At 44.1% G+C, this 21209-nt stretch overlaps 1 protein-coding gene across 4 annotated transcripts in view; it reads left to right on the top strand.

Annotated features, from left to right (window-relative positions):
- Positions 1–21209, top strand: part of LOC124787843 (C-terminal-binding protein) — a 202787-nt gene that overhangs the window by 147886 nt on the left and 33692 nt on the right. For all 4 annotated transcript variants that reach the window (XM_047254793.1, XM_047254790.1, XM_047254791.1 and 1 more), the window contains exon 8: positions 13235–13593. In XM_047254793.1, coding sequence (XP_047110749.1) covers positions 13235–13593 — 359 coding nt within the window. The remainder of the gene's footprint in view (positions 1–13234; positions 13594–21209) is intronic.

Here is a 21209-nt window from a genome sequence, read left to right as displayed (position 1 = left end):
AGATGGTTAAACTTCCCACTATTGCACTGTCAACAATTCCCTGTAGCAACCTACACTACAAAAACCATTCAGAGATCTGACCACTTGACTGGAACATGTACACCGCTAACAGTTAATACACCCTTCTCAACTGGTTGGTAGCAACTCCTGCCAGCAGCAGCAATAACAACAATAATAGAGGAATACAGTTTCAAGCCACAGGGATAGTCACATAAAGAACCCCCCCCCCCCCCCCCCCCCAGGGGATCCACAACTCTTTTGTGGATACGTGTGTAGCGAGCACGGGACCCCAAGCTAATGTGGCCTTCCTTCTTTTCCGGGCTGCATACCCCCCCTTTCCGTATCCTTCCCCATCCCCCATCTTCGCCCCCCCCCCACCCCCACTGGCTTTTTCCTTCCCTTTCTCCCCCTCTGGGAGTATGGTTTGTGCCTACGTCCGGAGACGGACGCTTGTAAATGTACCGCACTCCTCGCCTTCCTTGCTTGTATGTCTTCATCTTTCTTCGTCCTTCTCTTTTCCTTACCTCTTCTCTTTACCCTTTTCTCCGCTGCGGCGTTTGAGACCTCTCTTCTTTCCTTTCCCTGTCTCTTTCTTCCTCCCTGTGCGTGTCTGAAGGCCGACCCACGCACTTCCATGCGTAGCCGGTGACGGGGCAACGCGTAATTCCCCGCCCCGGGTAGACAGGTAGGACACGTACGTACCCCCTGGTAACGGCCAGGCCCAGGGAGGGGTGATTACTCGAGCTGATACCTTCCGAAAGTGCCGATTGGTCCCTCCGTCCGTTTGTCGGGAGGTGTGACCTGAGGTGTGAACAATCACCTAAGGCGGGTGTGCCCTCGGTGAGGTCCCCCACAAGGAAGGAGCGCGCCATCGGAGACGCCGGTAATCATGGGGGATTCTTCCGCGGTGGTTTCCTCACCTTCCACTATGTCTCCTCACAAACGTAAGTTCACTGAGTCTCAGCCACAGACGGTTCTTCCATCGTTGCCACAGTTCCTTGTTGTTTCTCGGTCTGACGAAGGTCACGACTTTTCCACGTCAACCCTTTCATTATTCAGAAAGGTGTCGACGCAATTGTGGGTCCTGTAAAGTCTTTTTCCAGATTACGGAATGGCACCCTGTTGTTGGAAACACACAGTGCCCTCCAGGCTCAAAAATTGCTGCGTACTTCTCTGCTCCACACCTTCCCTTTCCGGGTGGAACCGCACCGTACCTTAAATTCCTCGCGTGGAGTCGTTTATACACGCTCCCTCGATGGATTGTCTGACGAAGAAATTCAGCACTACCTGTCTGACCAGGGCGTCACAGCTGTTCATCGGGTTATGAAAAGGGTTGACTCGAACATCATTCCAACCCGCACTGTCTTCTTGACATTTGACAAAGTTTAACTCCCATCAAAAATCAAAGCAGGCTATGAGATAATTTCCGTTCGCCCTTATGTCCCAAACCCTATGCGTTGCTATCGATGTCAGCGGTTCAATCACACCAGCCAGTCCTGTTCCAATCCGGCCAAATGTGTTACGTGTGGCAAGGATGCCCATGAGGGTGCTTGTCCACCTCCATCCCCTCGCTGCATCAGCTGTATGGGTGACCACGCTGCTTCCTCTCGAGATTGCCCCGTTTTTAAGGACGAAAAACTCATCCAGGAAATAAGAGTGAAGGAAAAGGTGTCGACCTTTGCTGCTCGAAAATTATTCGCCAGTCGACAGCCCACTGCGCCTCAGAAAGGAAAATACAGCACTGTCCTTGCTTCTCCTCGGCCAACAAAGGAGGCGGCCACGCAGACTTGCGACCTCACCTTTAGTACCACGGTCGTCAGATCGGCCAGCGCAAAGATCGCCCGTTCAACCTCACCACTTTCGCCTGCCCACTCAATGGCTCACCCTTCGTCGGGTTCTGCTAAATCTCGAGCACAAAAGTCAGACGCCAAGTCTTCGAAAAAAGAGCATTCTCGTGAAGAGTTTTTACGTACCGCAACTTCACAACCATCGGTTCCTCCTTCATCTAAACATCATACTTCCAAGAAGGCTACGAAGAAACACAGTTCCTCTCCTTCTCCGCCAAGGCGTGTCCCATCTACAGCACCACCTGGCGGAAATCGCCCTCGGCCGTCTTCTGTGTCGCCGAGGCGCACAGCTAGTGGCCGGTCAACTGGCCGATCGTTGGTGGCTGGCGCTGCTCCTGACCAACCTATGGATCAGGATCTTCTGCCTTCGACTGAATGCCATTCCATGCTGTCGGTCGCAAGCTCTGAGCAGTCGTTGAGTTGACAGCACCCTTGGTCACGTTCCTCCATTTTCTGTTCACCCTATGTCCATTATCCACTGGAATATCCGCGGCATTCGAGCCAATCTGGATGAATTGTCGATCCTCTTACGATCCTACTCGCCGGTCATCTTCTGTCTTCAGGAAACAAAGCTGCGTCCCCATGACTGCTTTGTTCTCCCTCATTTTCAGTCCGTCCGATATGACCTCCCCTCTGTTGAAGGCACTCCAGCCCATGGAGGACTCATGATTCTGCTCCACGATACTCTCCATTATCACCAAATCCCCTTAAACAGTTCCTTCCAAGCTGTCGCCGTCCGTCTTTCCCTTTCTGGATACACGTTCTCTCTTTGTACGGTATACATTCCATCGTCCACACCAATGGCACGAGCTGATCTCCTTCATCTTCTTGGTCAGCTTCCACCCCCCTATTTGCTGGTTGGGGACTTCAATGCCCACCACCCGCTTTGGGGATCTCCACATCCTTGTCCACGTGGCTCACTATTGCTAGACGTCTTCCACCAAGCGGATCTAGTCTGCCTCAACACTGGGGGTCCCCACATTTTTGTCTGCCTCCACGACAAATTTATCTCATTTGGACCTTGCGGTCGGTACTGTTCCGCTAGCTCGGCGCTTCGAATGGTTCGCCCTTGATGATACACACTCGAGTGACCACTTTCCATGTGTTCTTAGACTGCAGCCTCAACTGCCATATATGCGCTCGCGACGCTGGAAGTTTGCCCAAGCCGATTGGACACTTTTTTCGTCTCTAGGGACATTCGATGACCGTCGCTTCCGTTGACGATGTCACACATATTACCGACGTTATTCTCACAGCTGCGGAACGTTCAATACCACGCACCTCCGAATTGCCCCGGCGCCCCCCAGTTCCTTGGTGGAACGAGGCATGCCGTGACGCAATACGTGAGCGGCGACGTGCTCTTCGCATTTTCCGTCACCATCCAACTTTGGCAAACTGTATCCGATATAAGCAGCTCCGTGCGCGATGCTGTCGCGTCATCCGCGATAGCAAGAAGGCAAGCTGGAAATTCTTTATTAGCTCATTTAACACCTTCACTCCCTCCTCGGAAGTTTGGAGTCGGCTTCGACGGTTCTCACGCGCGCCTAGTTTTTCCCCGGTCTCTGGGCTCACTGTCGCGCATGATACCTTAGTGGACTCCGTCGCAATTTCTAACTCATTGGGTCAGCACTTTGCTGAGATTTCGAGCTCTTCAAATTACCCGCCAGCGTTTCTCCCGAAGAAAAGTGCAGCGGAAGTGCGACATCTTGCTTTCTCCTCTCAAAATCGCGAAAGCTACAATACTGTTTTCTCCATGCGGGAACTCCAACATGCCCTCTCTTCTTCTCGCTCCTCCGCCCCAGGACCGGATGGTATCCATGTCCAAATGTTGCTGCATTTATCAACCCATAGCCTGCGTTACCTCCTTCGCCTTTACAATCGAATTTGGACCGACAGTACCTTTCCCAGGCGATGGCGGGAAGCTATTGTCGTTCCCATTCCGAAACCTGGAAAGGACAAACATCTCCCCTTTAGCTATCGCCCCATTTCTCTCACGAGTAGTGTCTGTAAGGTTTTGGAGCGTATGGTGAATTACCGTTTAGCTTGGTGGCTGGAATCCCGCAGTCTTTTAACACCAGCCCAATGCGGGTTCCGAAAGCATCGTTCTGCCGTTGACCATCTTGTTGCTCTCTCCACTTATATCATGAACAATTTTCTCCGGAAACACCAAACGGTAGCAATATTTTTTGATCTGGAGAGAGCATACGATACCTGTTGGAGGACAGGCATCCTCCGCACACTTTTCTCTTGGGGCTTTCGAGGCCGGCTGCTCCTTTTTCTTCGCGAATTTATGGCAGAGCGCACATTTAGGGTGCGGGTGAACACTACTCTCTCCCGTACTTTCTCCCAAGAAAACGGGGTACCCCAGGGCTCCGTGCTGAGTGTTGTACTGTTTGCCATCGCCGTTAATCCAATTATGGATTGTCTCCTTCCTGATGTCTCGGGCTCCCTCTTTGTGGACGATTTTGCGATCTACTACAGCTCTCAACGGACCAGCCTGCTTGAAAGACGTCTTCAAGGATGTCGCGATCGCCTCCACTCGTGGAGCATCGAAACCGGCTTCCGTTTCTCACCCAGTAAGACCGTTTGTGTTAGTTTTTGGCGACGTAAGGAGTTTCTTCCGCCCTCCTTACATCTAGGTCCTGTCAACCTTCCCTTTTGCGACGTCGCTAAATTCTTGGGTCTTATGTTTGACAGCATCAAGGGATCACCAATTTGGTATTGGAGGGCAGCGTGGAGGGTAAAAATCGTAGAGGGAGACCAAGAGATGAATACACTAAGCAGATTCAGAAGGATGTAGGTTGCAGTAGGTACTGGGAGATGAAAAAGCTTGCACAGGATAGAGTAGCATGGAGAGCTGCATCAAACCAGTCTCAGGACTGAAGACCACAACAACAACAACAACATGTTTGACAGAAAACTGTGCTGGTCCTCCCACGTTTCCTATCTTTCGGCTCGCTGTCTGCGTTCCCTTAACACCCTCCGTGTCCTGAATGGTACCTCCTGGGGAGCGGACCGAGTGGTCCTTCTCCGCCTCTATTGCGCCTTAGTGCGCTCGAAATTGGATTATGGAAGCATAGTCTACTCCTCTGCTCGGCCGTCTATTCTTCGGCGTCTCGACTCTATCCACCACCGTGGATTACGTTTAGTGTCTGGAGCTTTTTACACCAGCCCTGTGGAAAGCCTTTATGCTGAGACTGCTGAACCTCCGCTGTCCAATCGGCGGGCAGTCCTTCTGAGTCGTTATGCTAGCCATCTGTCTTCCATGCCTGCTAATCCAGCCCATGACCTTTTTTTCGACACCTCCTTTGATGTCGGGTATGCAGGCCGCTCCTCCTCCCCACTACCCCCGGGAGTCCGCTTCCGTCAACTGCTCCATTCTCTCTCCTTCCGCTTTCCTAAAACCTTCTTGACAACTTGGGGTACAGCACCGCCTTGGCTCCGTCCCCGGATCGACTTGCTCAGAGACCTATGTCAATTTCCCAAGGATGGTACCCCTACATTTGTCTGCCGTCGGGCATTTGCTGCTCTATGTGCACAAATGACGGAAGCCACATTTATTTACACCGACGGCTCGAAAACATCGTTAGGTGTAGGGAGTGCCTATATTGTTGGCGACACCCCAAATCACTTTCGGCTTCCCGACCAGTGTTCGGTTTATACTGCGGAGCTTTACGCTGTTCTCCAGGCTCTCCACTACATCCGCCGCCATCAGCGGATACAGTACGTAATCTGCTCAGATTCTCTCAGCTCTCTCCTAAGTCTCCAAGCTCTTTACCCTGTGCACCCTCTGGTCCACCGGATTCAGGACTGTCTGCGCTTGCTCCACCTGGGGGGCGTCTCAGTGGCGTTCCTCTGGCTCCCGGGACACGCTGGTATCTGTGGGAATGAGGCGGCCGATATAGCGGCCAAGGCTGCAGTCTCTCTTCCTCGGCCAGCTATTCAATCTCTTCCGTTTACCGATCTACGGAGCGGTTTATGTCGCCAAGTTGCTCATTTATGGCATGCGCATTGGTCAACACTTCCCCATAATAAATTGCGGGAAGTGAAAGCCCTCCCTTGCGCTTGGACCTCTTCCTCCCGAACGCGTCGTCGGGAGGAGGTAATTTTAGCTAGACTCCGGATAGGGCACTGTCTTTTTAGCCATCGACATCTTTTAAGCGGTGATCCTCCCCCACTCTGTCCCCACTGCTCTCAGCTGTGGACGGTCAGACACCTTTTAATTGAATGCCCCTATTTTAATCCGTTACGCTCCCGTCTACAGCTATCACCTGATCTATAGTTGATTTTAGCAGATGACACGCGCTCAGCTGACCGCGTTCTACAGTTTATTAGTGACAGTGAAATGACGTCAGTCATTTGATTTTTTTGGGACAACCAACCCCTTTCTATAGTGGATTTTTAAGCATTCCTTCTGCCTTTAGTTTCTCAAATTTTATGACTTTGTTCTCCTTGCTGCTGATTTTAAATTTCGTTTTTTTCCTGTTTCCTACGTCACGGGCTGGGCGCTAATGACCATAAAAGTTTTGCGCCCTAAAACCACAAATAAAAAAAAAAAAAAAAACATAAAGAAAACCACATTCAAATCTGCACGGAAATTGACATTATTGGTATCAATTAACCTTAACCAAGTCGTTAGGCACTATTCAATATGAACTTCAGCCAGCTAATGCTTATGTGTTCTGCTCTAAACCCCTACCTCCCTCTCCCCTACCATGGTGTGCGTGACCAGACCATGGCAACATTCCTCAGACTAAGGGCGCTACAAATGCCAGTGTTTCAACCACACTACACTGATTTTCAGAGGAGAAACAATAAGTGGGAAGTGTACAAAGGCAGCACTGAGGCTGGAACTAAATGTCCATGTCCAGCAGTCTGCATTAACTGCTCTAGGAGTCCCACAGTCTGGAGCTCAGGCTGCCCTGTTTGTGCTGAAGGACAGAAAATTTACGAAATAAGTGACCAAGCAGATTCTGTATGCAAAAGCCAAAAAGGAATCCAAAGCGATGACACCCCCCACCCCTTCCGTCTTCACCACTTCTTATGCTTACATGCTGCAGAAACCTGTTCCCAACGAAGGTCAGCACAGTAAAGTGAACATCTAGTGTCCCACTTTCCACCACGAGCGTCTGACGTGCTAAAGCAAAGTTAGTAGAGGATATACATAGCAATCAAAGCAGCTACGCTGGATGAAAAATCAGAATAACTTTCTCAGTGAGCATCGCATAACAGTATGTATACGCCACGGGCAACTGGGAACTCTGGGAAGAACCTGGGAAAGTTTTTTCACCTGGGAGAAAAAGATGAAAAACCAGGTAATTTTTTAGAATTTAGGAATTTTTCATTGTTTTAATTTTCAGTAAATTTTGACTGGTAAGAACTGAAAGAATTTTACTGTATCTCGCTACTGCAGAATAATGCTGCAGCAATGAAACATAAACGAGAGGGGAGTGGGGAATTAAAACTTAGGTTTCAAATGAAATGTGCCATTTACAACAAAAAAACACAGTATACACACAAGCGTCTGCCAACAACTAAATGTGTCAGAGGCTTTGCAAGACTTCATACTTACGATGTGTGTGACAAAACAACTGTTCACAAGGTCTGCTCAAAAAATTCCAAAACATTCGAATTTTGTGCTGATGGTGTCTTGGAGTAAAGTTTGGTTGGCATTCCTGCACATGCCTGTGTTTGTGTAACTGCGGGAAGTTTCATTGTTGTATGTCTGTTAGTTACTGTTCAGTGCTGTATTGAATAGAACATTGTCGCACAATTTGCGAATTTCGAGGTGGCAGAGTTAGAAGAGCAAAGCATCTGTATTAAATTTTGCGTGAAACTCAAGAAAACCTTTACAGAGACAGACCAAATGATGCAGGAAGCCTACGTTGATAAGTGCTTCAGCTGTACTCAGTGTTACGAATGGTTCACATGGTTTATCAATGGCAGGACAGAAGTTAAAGATGACCCTTGTTCGGGATGCCCTTAAATTTCTGCCGATGACAACTCATGTCATTAACGTCGTCATGAATTCGTGCCACAGGACAAACTGTTAATCTATTGTACTATTGGGATGTGTTGAGACACCTGCAAGAAAATGTGAGAAGGAAACAGTCTGAAGTGTGGTGAGACAATTCATGGCTCTTGCATAACGATAAAGCACCCACCTATATATCCTTGCACTATTGTACAAAAACATAATCACTGTGCCACCTCCGTCTCTCTACTCTCCAGATCTGACCCTTGCAGACTTTCATTATTTGCAAAGGTGAAAACCCTATTGAAAGGACAAAGATTTGCAGTGATAGATGAGCTAAAAGGAAATTTGCAGACTGCTCTTCAACCAGTCCAGCAACATTCGTACCAAGACTGCTTTTGGAAGTTGAAACGGTGTTGGGAGTGGTGTATTAATTGTGGAGGAGAGTATTTCGAAGCAGACCATGCACAGTAAGTAAAAGATAAGCATAGAAAAATTTTGTGTACAAAGTTCTGAAATCTTTTGAGCAGGCTTTGTAGATTAGGTTCGTTTGAGTAGTTGCCAGCAGGCTCATGTGCATGTGAAGTTGAGACTTCTATGAGCAGTATCTTGTAACACTTCTATCTACTTGAAGTGTCGCTATTATAGGCTGCATTCACAGTGGCACTATCAACAGTCGTCCCACGCCATCGCCAAAGGTTACCCAATAACATCAGCCATAAGCTTGGTCATGGCACATCGAGCCTTCGTCATTTTTTGGCAGGGTCAAGAAGGTTATATTATGTTAGAACCTATTCTATGTATGAAGTAGATATGGTTTTAATCCCCATGGGTGGAATGCATGTCCCATTGCCTCTGTACCTGGAAGCAAGTACTGCAGTTTGGCTTTGGCTCTAAGATGATGCTAAATGCACGTGAATGAGGTACATCTGTCTTGAAAAGAACGTGATGAGTGCTGTATACTCTCTCAGTTATTGGAATTGCTGGACAAGTTTTACAAATACATGAAACAAAGGGAGAGACGTTCTGTTACATACTCGAGGTGGTGCATGGTGACCTTGAAAAGTGAGAGTACAAACACTGTTCTGCTGCATTTATTTGAAGTTGTGCAGACATAGGTCAATTAACCTTGGACGACTGTCATTAACCATACTTCTGAAAACAAACACATAGTTTGGAGTAAGATACTCTAAACACGTAAAGCACTAAAAGCATACACTACATTTGCAAACCACTTTATGTAACAGAATCACCACCCTGCTTGCATAAAAACACCTTTAAGTGGTAATAATAATAATAATTTGTAGACAACTAATGTCCTTCTAGCACAACCCAAAAAGAGCCAGTACAGTAGCCTTAAGCATTTCTCACTGGAACAGAGTCTTTGAGGTTACAATTTACACCTAAAATCTGCAATATAGATTTTGCTTACTCGCAGTCTGCAGTAAATCTACAGTTTCATTCCATAGATTCCGAAGTATATCCCAATTATATTTTTCATCTTCAGGATGCTACAAACTCCTCCTTTGACGAAACTTATCAGTTTCTCGCAGTCCATGTTTTCTGTTGTGTCGGCCAATATGACTGAAGAAAGCAACTGATTTGAATTTCACCAGTTATTGTCAGAAATCTGTACGTTTGGGTGAAGAGATAAGCTATTATGACCATACATGTAGTGGCATACTGCTTTGAAAATATGGGAGGTCTTCGGCCCATGTTGGTAGTTTGAGGAAGCCACCGAGATCAGTGCCTCTGTGACCGCAGCCTTAGTTGTGATCTGCAGTAGCAACAAGCAGCCAGATGCTACCCGGAAAATTTTTTTCTGGCACGCCCGAGAGGAACATGAAAGAGAGAGGACATACGGGCGCATTGGCAGAGAGTGGTGCACAATGAGGGTGTGGGGACATAATTGGAGGAGGTGAGATAACATCAGATGGATAAACTGTTGGGTGGATGGTGAGGGGACAGTGAGTTACTGTACATTGAGGCCATGAGTGGAGAACATCTTGTAAGGACAACACCCATCTGTGCAGTTCAGCAAAGCTGTTGGTGGATTTAGGATCCAGATGGCCCCCTGGGTTCCGAAGCAGCCATTAACATAAAGCATATTATGTTCAGCTACGTGTTGTGCCACAAAGTGGTTCACTTCACTTTGGCCACAGTTCGTTGTTGGCCATTCATTCTTGTGGACAGCTGGCTGATAGCCATAGCGACATAAAAAGCTTTGCAGTGATTGCAGCAGAGCTGGTGTATGACATGGCTGCTTAGGTGAGCAGGCCTCTGATATGTCTCTGACAGGACTGGGTGGGTGGATTGGGCAGATCTTGAACTTCAGCCTTCCACAGGGATACGATCTCTATGGCAAGGGTTTGTGAATGGCAGTTTCGAAATCATCTGTTGATGGCTGAACAGTTCACACATTCATATTATGGTGGCCCTGTCATGGAAGTGTAATGTCCTTACTGTAGAACTGTAGTTCTTTTTTATATCTCCACACTGGTTCACATGAGACTTTCCTAATTTGGTGTGACTCACAGAGCTGTTCACAAGATGTAACTTGCTGCTAGCCTTGACACCCACTGGTAATGTCACTTCAAGATCTCATTTCTCTGCTGCAAAACTCTTGGAAAGTTGATCCTGTTTGTCTGGACTCTTAACAACATTGGAATCCCAGGAAACTAACTTGGGAGTCATTTGACCAAGAAGTCTGCAAAACAAGGCACCTTGAAATTCAAGATAAGATCCTGGGATTTGGATGAGAATACTCAGATGACTCCTAAATTTGCTGTAGCTGTCACCAAGAAGTTGCATACCATATGAGTTAATAACTCTGGGAACCTGTAGTTGTTGCCACTCCCATCTTTTTTCAGCGCTGGTGCTCTTACGGCCACTAAATGAGCACCACAGATAAGCTGCAATAAAGTGAACTCTGAAGCTAACACACACATTAGTCACATGCAGTTTTCGCCGAAGACGTCAAAGCAATAAATTATAGATTGAAATTTTATCACTATGTGGCTTCTGTAGTAATATCCAAAGGTCAAACAAAATAATTTCACTGGTCTCTAGGTGTGGGTGCCTGAGCACATCACACTAAAGTCTGTGCTTCAAATGGTCTCCTGTTGGCTCTGACTGCAGGATTGATTCGACATCTTAATCGTCTAATTTGTTCATCCTTCTTCATTTTAACCCAAGGGAGTTACCTCTCATTGCATTTGTTCCTTGAAAATGGCAGGGTTTTATGTTCAGAGATATCGGCAGTTGTTGAAGACATTGCTGGCTGGGCTCCCATAAGTAATTTGGATATTCAGTATGTTGGGGGAAACGAAAGATGACACAGTAGTCTGATCATTTATACCTCTCTGGCCATTCTGTATCTCAACTTTCCCTGCCTGCAACAAGATGGGTGTGTTGATGCCATTTTCTTATCCCATTATTTTGATGCTGTTCCCTTCCCCCACACCCCCTCGCAACCCTTCACCCCATTCCGGCTAGTCGCTTGTGTGTGTGTGTGTGTGTGTGTGTGTGTGTGTGTGTGTGTGTTACCAGTAGCAAACCAGCACTGACTGTTGCAGCCTACCTATCAGCTCATACATTCATTTGGCTTACCCCTACTGCCTTGCTTGTATAGGATGCACTAGAATCAGTTAAGCAGTTTTAGTAGTTATAAAAAAGGAAATTAAGGTATATAGGAAAAGTTATTATTTTCAAAGTTGTTAGTTCATATTATTTTATATTCGTTGATTGTTGAAAATCATGTCCTCGAGATGGTGGCCATTAACAGCAATAAAATTTTAGAGACGAATTTGGAAGCTCTGAACAGCTCATTTTCACACATCGCATGGTATGACGGTAACTACTTAAATAACCAGCTCCCTTAGCTCTGGTGGGATATGAGGGCAGTATTAAACACATTTTCCTTCAATTAGCCCTAAAGAAAGAAGTTGCAAATGCCCAGATCTGATGACTGCAGGCCACCCCACATGATCCCTCAAAGAGATCAGATGTCACGGAAACGTCTGTCTCAAAACATTAAATGAGTTTTGGGCTGTGTAGTCTGTAGCCACATCCTGTTGGAACCACAATTTCCGTAATCCCTCTTCTTCCACAGTCTCTTCCATTCTGGGCTGCAGAATATTTTGTAACATTCAACATAATGTCTGGAATTCAATCACACCTTCTTCAAGGAAGAAACAGTGTGTCAAGCCAAACTGTGATACTACACACCATATTGATAGTACAGGGGAAAGTGACAGTCTTCCGTGAATAATTCAGGGGTATTTTCAGCCCAGTAGTGAAAATTTTGGTTATTCACCCTACCACTGAAGTGAAAATGTGCCTCGTTGCTTCTGAAGAAAGGTGCCTCCAGAGGGATCTGTGTAAGATTTGCTCGCACAGATTTGGTGGTTGGTGTAGTCTGCTGGGCTCAATTCTTGAACCATAATTATTTTGAACTGACGGAAATTCAAATCAAAATGCAAAATCTTGCTCAAACTGAAGTCTGAAATCCCCAATGTAACTGAATGCCTTTGAGCAGAACTTCTTTATGATTGCTGAACTGCATCTGTCACAATCTGCACATTTTCTTGTGTTGTGATGGATCTTAATTGGCCCGGTCTCTCTCTTCTCAGTGTGCTACCAGTTTCCTGCTGAATCCAGGACCAAATTGTGGTCACATAAGGAACTGTATTGTAGCACTGAATGTTGAACTGTTGTCAAAAAGCTCGTTGCATCAAGATCACAGATGGATTTTTCTCAAAATACTGTATCATGGCAAAGCACAGATGTTATCTAGTCCAAATCATGTTGGCTACTGAAATGGGGTCACAATCGACATGGCTTGAATACCAACAAAAATTGTATCTGGCTATGCTGATATGAAAGATTTTGAGGATTTAATAAAGTAAACTTAGCTAGAGGTCAGTGCTATATAACATTGGCCATTTTAGAGAGGTCTCATCTTAATACATTTTAAAACCATTTCAGATGTGCAGATGGGCACAACAAAAATACTGTCATGAATAGCTTTCGGCCCCTACAGCCTTCCTCAGAAACACACACAAACACACACAAACACACACGCACGCACACACGCACGCGCGCGCGCGCGCGCGCGCGGGTGTAGTCACAGTGAATGCTGTAGTTGCCAGAGAGAGCAGCCGTGTGTGTGTGTGTGTGTGTGTGTGTGTGTGTGTGTGTGTGTGTGTGTGTGTGTGTGTGTGTGTTTCTGAGGAAGGCCATAGGGGCCGAAAGCTTTATTTGTGACAGTCTTTTTGTTGTGCCTATCTGCAACTCAGGTTCTCTGCTAGATGGTGAGTGGCAACTTCCCTTTTCATAATATTGTTACATTCCCTCCTGGGTTTTCCATTGTTTGAAGAAGTTATGTAGAGTATTCACAATTTCAATTTTTCAGGTCCACTGAAAGACGCGCCGAACTTGCTGTGTACACCTCATGCAGCGTTCTACTCGGATGCGTCGTGCACAGAACTGCGCGAGATGGCAGCCAGTGAAATAAGGCGGGCTATCGTTGGACGTATTCCTGACTGCCTACGCAATTGTGTGAATAAGGAATACTTCCTGGGAGGGACAGCTGCCGCTGCCGCAGGTTACGCAGATGGCATGAATGGTGGTTATTACACTGGAGCACTGCCTGTGCAGCAGGCACACTCAACAACACCACACGACCAGGTGCCACACTCAGTAGCAGCTGGTGCTGGTGGCGGCGCGGCAGGTGCAGGAGCAGGCGCTGTCCCTGGCCTTCCTCACAGTATAGTAAGTCCTGAAAAGTAGTCGGTTTTGTCTTATGTTTATTGCACGGTTTTGTCAAGATACAGAAATTATTCTCTAACTGTAGGGATTGTATCCTTTGATCATTCTGCTAACAGCTGTGATCGCCACTAAAAAACAGCTTGGAAACTTCATGTTTTGCATTTGAAATCAATGGGCTTACTGTTTTCTCCCTTAGTGTCTCCTCCAATTTTTCCCTTTATTTTAGTAGGCATGGTGTTTTCAAATTAGTGTTGCTGTGCGCAGTATAAGCATGCAAATGTAGAACTTAGATTGCAGCAGTTTGCATATTGTTTGTGATTGCAAGAACAGAAATAACAGCTGCATGCACATACCTGTATTTGTTTAAAAATTGACTTCTACCAAAGCCTTTTTGAAAGCGGTGTTTGTGGCATACACAGGATTCACGTGTCTTGCTGATTCAGATAGATTGCTTGAGTTCGGGAAATGGTGAGCAAATAGATGACACATGGGCTAGCCTATGTGATCATTCTTCCCTGCTGAGAGCCCAAGGGGAGGGATCACTAAGTGGCTTATGCACATGCAGAGCGTGTGCTGTAGGGCCACCCCATTGGTAGTCTATACCATCTGTGCCTACCAGCAGTCAAGTTGACGGGCACCTGTTCTCCATAAGGCATGCGGAACAGTCTGACCTAAGTTCTTGAAAATTTTCTGCCCGTGTAGAATTTAAAATGTGTATTCTTATATCTTAAAATTCAGGGTTCTGGGGTAAGATTTCTGCATTGCAATTCAGAGAATTTGTGTTTAGGGTATTGGTATTTGGAAGAAGTTTCTCTAAAAGGTGGAACAATACCCACAAGCCAGACATCTATAATCATTGGCAGACTGTGCGAAAGCTTACTGGAAAACAACATAATATATTTTATCTGAGAAAATTGATTAGCAACAAATAACATGGAATAACTTGCCTATGCTCAGGAGTTGCAAAGTCATAAAATGGAGTTTAATGCTTCCTTGGAAGGATGTAGGGTGGGGTGGGGTGGGATGTGATGTAGGGTGGGGTGGGGTGGGATGTGATGTAGGGTGGGGTGGGGTGGGATGTGATGTAGGGTGGGGTGGGGTGGGATGTGATGTAGGGTGGGGTGGGGTGGGATGTGATGTGATGCGGCGCGGCGGTCATTTTGCCTAGCATAGCTGTAAATAGTCAAGGTAGAAAATTGTAGATATTTTTATTTCATATCTGCTTTTGAAAGATTAGAAAGAATTGAAAATGGAAAGGGGTCAGTAGGCATGCACCTCTACAGGTGCGTGCGTGGGGGGGAGGGGGGGGGGGGGGGGGAACTTGCTTCACAAAGCACCTAGCAATCGGTGCACATTGGTCTATAGGTTATTCATATGATTTTGAACCGCATCCCCGTCTGTTTTTGAACACATTTTAAGTTGATTTCTGAATGAATCATAGTTGATTTTTGAATGCATGCATAGTGTACGTGACGTCTCTGTCAGGAGAATCCTTGTCGCATCTAGAAATAAACTTTCCCCAGAAAAAAGGGGACGGGGCTATACGAGCTGAGCGGAGTAAAGCCGAACGGGTGAATGCCAATCGCTGTCTGATTATGTGGTTGATTGGGCTTGCGAATGATCAGTGTTGTTATGATTACTAGCGAAATCCATAGATTCAGACTACCAGAATGGAAATAAACGACTAACAGGAATAAAGGTGAGAAAGATTACATATTATCTTCTCGATGTATCCAAGAAAATGAAAATTTGACAGAAAATTTTAAGCAAGATCGCTACACTAGTAAGTACCAGTTGTACAGTCCCTGGCTAGCAGCCGCTTAAGTTCTATTCTGGAAGTAACGCGGAAAAGTGTTGTACGGACATGTAACAACGCATGACCGGAGAATAATCGCGGGATAACTAAACCTGTGATTCTGGCAGGGTTAATGAAGTTAATCGGCGAACAAATTTTGACAATGGCAGGAATAGCTACAGAATTGGTGATGACAAGATTTTTTAGAAAGATGAAGGAGAAGAAATGGGGACATCCCACAAATTATGGAAGAATAAGACGATTCCAAATTTATATCAAAATTTCGTAATACTACTTTTCTATCTCATGCTTGAGAATCTGGTGCATATGAATGAAATGTGAAACTAAGAGTATTTCCTAACATAAAGCTTTTCGTGAATAATATTCTGTTGTGTTATAACAATGACCATTTGTGCCAAAACAGTCTTGTTTATTTGGTGTGTGTTACAAAATTGCTGCAATATTAGAAAGGCCTATTTTGTTTTATGTAGCAGACAGTGACAAAATAGACGTAATCAGATAGAGAAAAAACACCAGTCTTTGGTATTATTTGTATTAACAGCTTTTTCAGTGTTAGATAGCAACATTGCGATTTTTCATGTAGCAAAACGTTTGACGAACTTTCATGAGGTAATAGATTCTTTCACCAGCTGTGACATAATCGCGATAGATTCTTCCGCAGAAAGGAAAGCATGCCATGTAAACTTGTAGCAAGATTAGAGAGAAAAAAATGCTAGGAGCTTTCTTGTGTGTGTCTTGGATTTATTTGTTTTATGTATCCTATGTTTAATTTTATGTCACACAAAACAGCAAGTTACTAGCTAATAGGCAATAAAGAATGCAAATTTTATGAAGAGTTCTTGTTCTCCTAATTACAAATAATCCCATCCGCTATTAATTGTGAGATCTTTTTAAAAGAGGGGCAGGCTGTCAAACCTGCCAACTGGGAGCAGGAGAGGCACCACAGGACATTCCAATTTCCATTGTCCTGAATATAGTTTGATGGCAGCCATTACAAAATATACACGCTTCAATTCCACAGAGCGAAATACACTGATGTGCGATAGAAGAATGCCGTATGAAGAGTCGTGGCACTGCACTTCGGTACACTTAAGACCAGATAACATATCTTAAATTTCCTCGAACACACGTTTTATGTTTTAGACTTTTCAGAAAGATGTGCGCTACAAGATGAACATATTTTCGAAAATTCGTTTTTTTTTTTTTTTTTTTTTTTTTTAAAAAAAGCATTGACCCAGTTAGAAAACATTGTAGATCCGGGGCAGATGCGCAGAGCAGTCGGAGTTAAAGTAGGTAGTCTCCACGTGACCCGTGTTTACATTTAGTGATTTTGCTGTTTCCCCTTAGTTTACTCTCACGTCAAATGAAAACAAAACAAATATCTGTGGCTGGGAGCTATCAAGTGAATTAAAATACATTCAAATAATTACGGAAGGCTAAAATATGCAGTCAGTGTATTTGAAACAAAGTGTTTAATTCCACAGTACCGGCTAGTTTCAACTGTTTGCTGCATTTCAAGTCAAAGTTTTCGTCCTATAGCACGTATGGCATTATGGCATAATAAAGAACCAAACGCGATATAATTCAGTTCTGGATCTCCAAGAACATTTACATCCCGAAAACCACACTGAAAAGCTTAATATCAATTCGAAGTCTACTTCATTGGATATCAGTACATACGAATGGGCACTTCAAGTAGGCACTTTTAATATGGTTCACGAAATTCTGATGCTCTTGGAGTATCCTCTGGTGTCTTGTTTATCATCATCATCATCATCATCATCATCATCATCATTTAAGACTGATTATGCCTTTCAGCGTTCAGTCTGGAGCATAGCCCCCCTTATAAAATTCCTCCATTCTTGTTTCTTTTATGACATAATGTATTATCTTCAAATGTTTTACACGTATGTACATACGGACTTCCTATGTCATGATAGCTGCGCAAGTGTGGTGTTGCTTGTTGTCTGTGCTCTCTGGCATCTGCTGAAACGAACCTGTTTCTAAAATGTTGCGGGGAAAATATTGCGAATGGTGGTTTGAGAAGTGTTGCTTTCAAAGTAAATATCCTTTTTCATAAGTTGAACTATGTGCGAGAATTTACCATGTATTTCATAAATCACAGAGGGTTTGACTCTCATTTAAAAATCAACTCTTTGATGACGAGCCATTTAGAAGCATTTCGAATCCTGAAGATCAGACATTTATGTCATTATTAAAAGTTTTACTGGCACATTTGTGTGAGATATCTTAAAGTGTAACACACGCAGAGAAGATCAATATCATATGCGAAAGCTTAGCTTCTTTTGCCGCTTCTTCACCTTAGAGGCCAATATTTTATGCGAAAGCTTTGCTTTTCTTGTAGCTAAGCTATGTATATTAATTTAAAGTATTAACTTTCCCTGTTTGTGTGTTTGTGTTACTTAACAGTGATGTTTCTGTTGGCTGACTACATCATGTGTCATATGCTCTGAATATCTGCTGTTATCGGCTTGCGAGATCACATGATATGAGCTATGACTGGCTTACAAAAGCGCATAGCAAACTCTATTTCAATGATTCGGAAAGTAACATGCGGTGTTTGGTTGAATTCCAATGTATACTTTCGTAATACGAAAATACGCAATGTACATGTTGCTGCACATGAGTTATTTCCAAAATGTGTCTTTTTCCCTGAGTTTCGTTTTCTAAAGTGCCGGGTAATTCTGTACGCGTGTATAAAACCATATCCATTCAAAAGATTGATAAGTTTTGCAGTTCCGAGGGAAAATACACTGTCACTTAACACCGAAAAAGTGTGTTTTTAACGGGGAAATCCGGGAATTCTTTTCCTTGTCCATGTATACACCCTGTTATATGTTCCTTCCAGTTTCAAGTTTTCATATCACGTCACTGTTCGTACTCCTTTGATGGCTGGTAATTAGATGTCCATCTTCTGTGTTGCTGTTTGATAATAATTTTGGTTTCAAGTGGAAAAGATTTGATATTTTAGTTTGCACACAACATGTCATGTTATGTAACAGTAATACCATGGTATTAGTACATAAGATGATATTGCTGCAACAAAGTACTTGAAAAGTTTTCAAAAGAAATCAGTTGTAACAAAGCTCTCTTCTGAGATACCGTGCTGCAGATTCATTAAAACTTAACAGTACTGTGGAAACAGCTGCCTGAAGTCTATAATAGAACAAGATGCCTTTTGGCCTAAAAAATTGTCTTTCCACTGAATTGTGGTTGGATTTGCAGTTCTCAGTAATCTGTATACAGATCTGATTTGGCAACACTGACACTGTACTCATTATTATTATTATTTTTATTATTATTATTATTATTATTATTATTATGTCATCGTCATTGAGCAAGGTGGCGGAATGGTTAGCACACTGGATTCACATTCAGGAGAACGACAGTTCAAACCTGTGTCCGGCTATCCTGATTTAGGTTTCCTGTGATTTGCCTAAATTGCTTCAGGCAAATGCCAGGATGGTTCCTTCGAAAGGGCAGAGCCAACTTCCTTCCCCATCCTTTTCTTGTCTGATGGGACTGATGACCTCGCTGTTTGGTCCCCTCCACTCAAACCATGCAGCATCCTCCTCCTCCTCCTCCTCCTCCAGTTGAAGCAACCACCTAGAGCTGTGAGTGCACTTTGTGGGTCTGGGGTCATAATATTTGGTAACCTAGTTGTATTTGTTAACATAGTTGGAAGGTTTTTCTCACCTCTGCCTGGAGTTTCTGAACCTCAATTTTTCCAAAAGCTTATACTGTTCTCGTCACCAAAAGAATCCTTTTCCATAACATTGAAGTAATTTTGGAATAGAGTTAATATTTTTATCCTGTCATATCATTACCTGATAGTTGCGTACAAATCGTGCGAGAAAGACTCGTATTGCAGAGATCTTTAATGAGTTTCATTAGTTAACCAGTATACTTCTGTAATAATAGATATAAATTTGAAAACTGTTAATTCGATTAGAAATTGTTATACACTGTCCGATTAAAAGTACCCAGATACCTATTAATAAGAGGTGTGTCCACCCTTCACCTTTATGAAAGCATCAGATCTGCTGGGAAGACTTCTGATGAGCTGTCTGAAGGTGTTCCATTGGTACAAGTCATGGCTCAGGGCAAGCGGTTCATTACATGAATGTTAATTTTCACAAGTTACGGCCTCACAGATGCTGCTCTGACAGGGTGCATTGTCTTGGATGCAATTGTTGTCTCCAAAATGTCCCTCTAAAGTACACAGTACACAATTTGTTCATATCCTTAACCGTGTAGCATATCCTTCTGTGCACAAAGAGGACCAGACCCTGATGATTGAAAACACCCCTATAATACCACCGACTTGTCTGTGATTCACTGTCGGCACTGTACTCTAATTAAAATTACTTTGTGATTGATGTTGTTGTGAAGCAAGTGTTAGGGGCCACGCGCCAGCCATTCATGGTTGTTTGGCAGGCTCTACATGCTCACTGTGTTGCCTGTTGATGCTCACTGTGATGCCTGTTCTGTGGACACAACCCTTGCCAGATGATACAGATGCACCGACTGGTGTTGGAAGGGGTCCTAGACGTGATTGGCCACCTGGTTGCAGGGGGAGAGGTGGAGTGGGGGACACAGTCGGCAGTAATTTTGCTTTGCATTGCAAATCAGGCAAAAGAATATCTGCTGCTGAAGTCTTTAGTAAAAGTTTTAGTTTCTGCCCAAAATACTGAAAAGAAAAATCTCAGGTTTACAATCTTTATCAAATGATCATCAATAAACTATTTGACTAATAGCTTCAATGTCTTCGTGTCTTACAGTTCCACATCATAGCTTGCATTTAGTGGTGGTAGTTGTTACGATGATGTGAAATTTAAAAACCTGCACCATGTAATTCAGAGAGCTTCCAATGAGAAATGTGGTTGCTTTACATTAAGTAGACTTCCGGTCCTATGCTACTGTACGTGAAATGCAGCCATCATATCGAAGTTGTTCTTATGAGTAAAAAGAGCCCATACCTCTAGAATGTGGAGTAAACATAATTTACACTCTTGCAGTATGCCACTGTGCTCCACAAAGTTGTCCCCGTGTGCCAGATTTTTGTTTCTTGTTCATTTATTTATGTATCATATCACTCAAATCTGCATTCTAAGTTGGCGTTACAGCAACTGTAACAATATTAAATTGAATGAAATTGTCTTTCTGACACATAAGCATAAAAGGAAGACACCGGACTATAAATTTGAGAGTTCAAATACACAGTCAAGCCTACTGTTTTTTATTTCTGTAAGAAAAGTAAGTTGTTAGTAATGCAGTCATAAAACTAATAGCTCTCATTTTAGTTACTGTAATACTTCTGTCTGTGCAATAAACTGACTTTATTCTTAACAGTGCGGAGGCTGCATATCTAAAAGTTAATCACAGGTTATACACATACAGGCTGATGATGGGGATACAAGGTTTGGTGCTAGAATGACACTTGCCGTACAGTGTCGGTATACGTGGTGTACTAAAACTTCGTGCCTTCTTCCACAGGAAAATAAGTATACTGTCTTAGCAAACGAATCCAGACACCCTTACGTACCGCGTAAGTGAACGCTAGATGTCGCAAGAGAGAGGTGTAAAAAGCTGAGAATTTAGATAAACAATTATTCCTTGGTTTTTAGCTGTTCATTGATGTTTTAAAATGCAATGGAGATTTATCGTGGTGAAAGGCATGCAGATTTGGAATCTGTGAATCATTCTGTAGCTCTTGTTGACATCAAAGATCTATCAAAAGCTGGAACAGACTATCAGCAGTATTTATGATCTCCTACCATTT

This window comes from Schistocerca piceifrons, chromosome 3 (assembly GCF_021461385.2).
Source record: "Schistocerca piceifrons isolate TAMUIC-IGC-003096 chromosome 3, iqSchPice1.1, whole genome shotgun sequence".
NCBI classification, from domain to species: domain Eukaryota; kingdom Metazoa; phylum Arthropoda; class Insecta; order Orthoptera; family Acrididae; genus Schistocerca; species Schistocerca piceifrons.
This window is presented reverse-complemented; position numbering and strand designations above follow the sequence as displayed.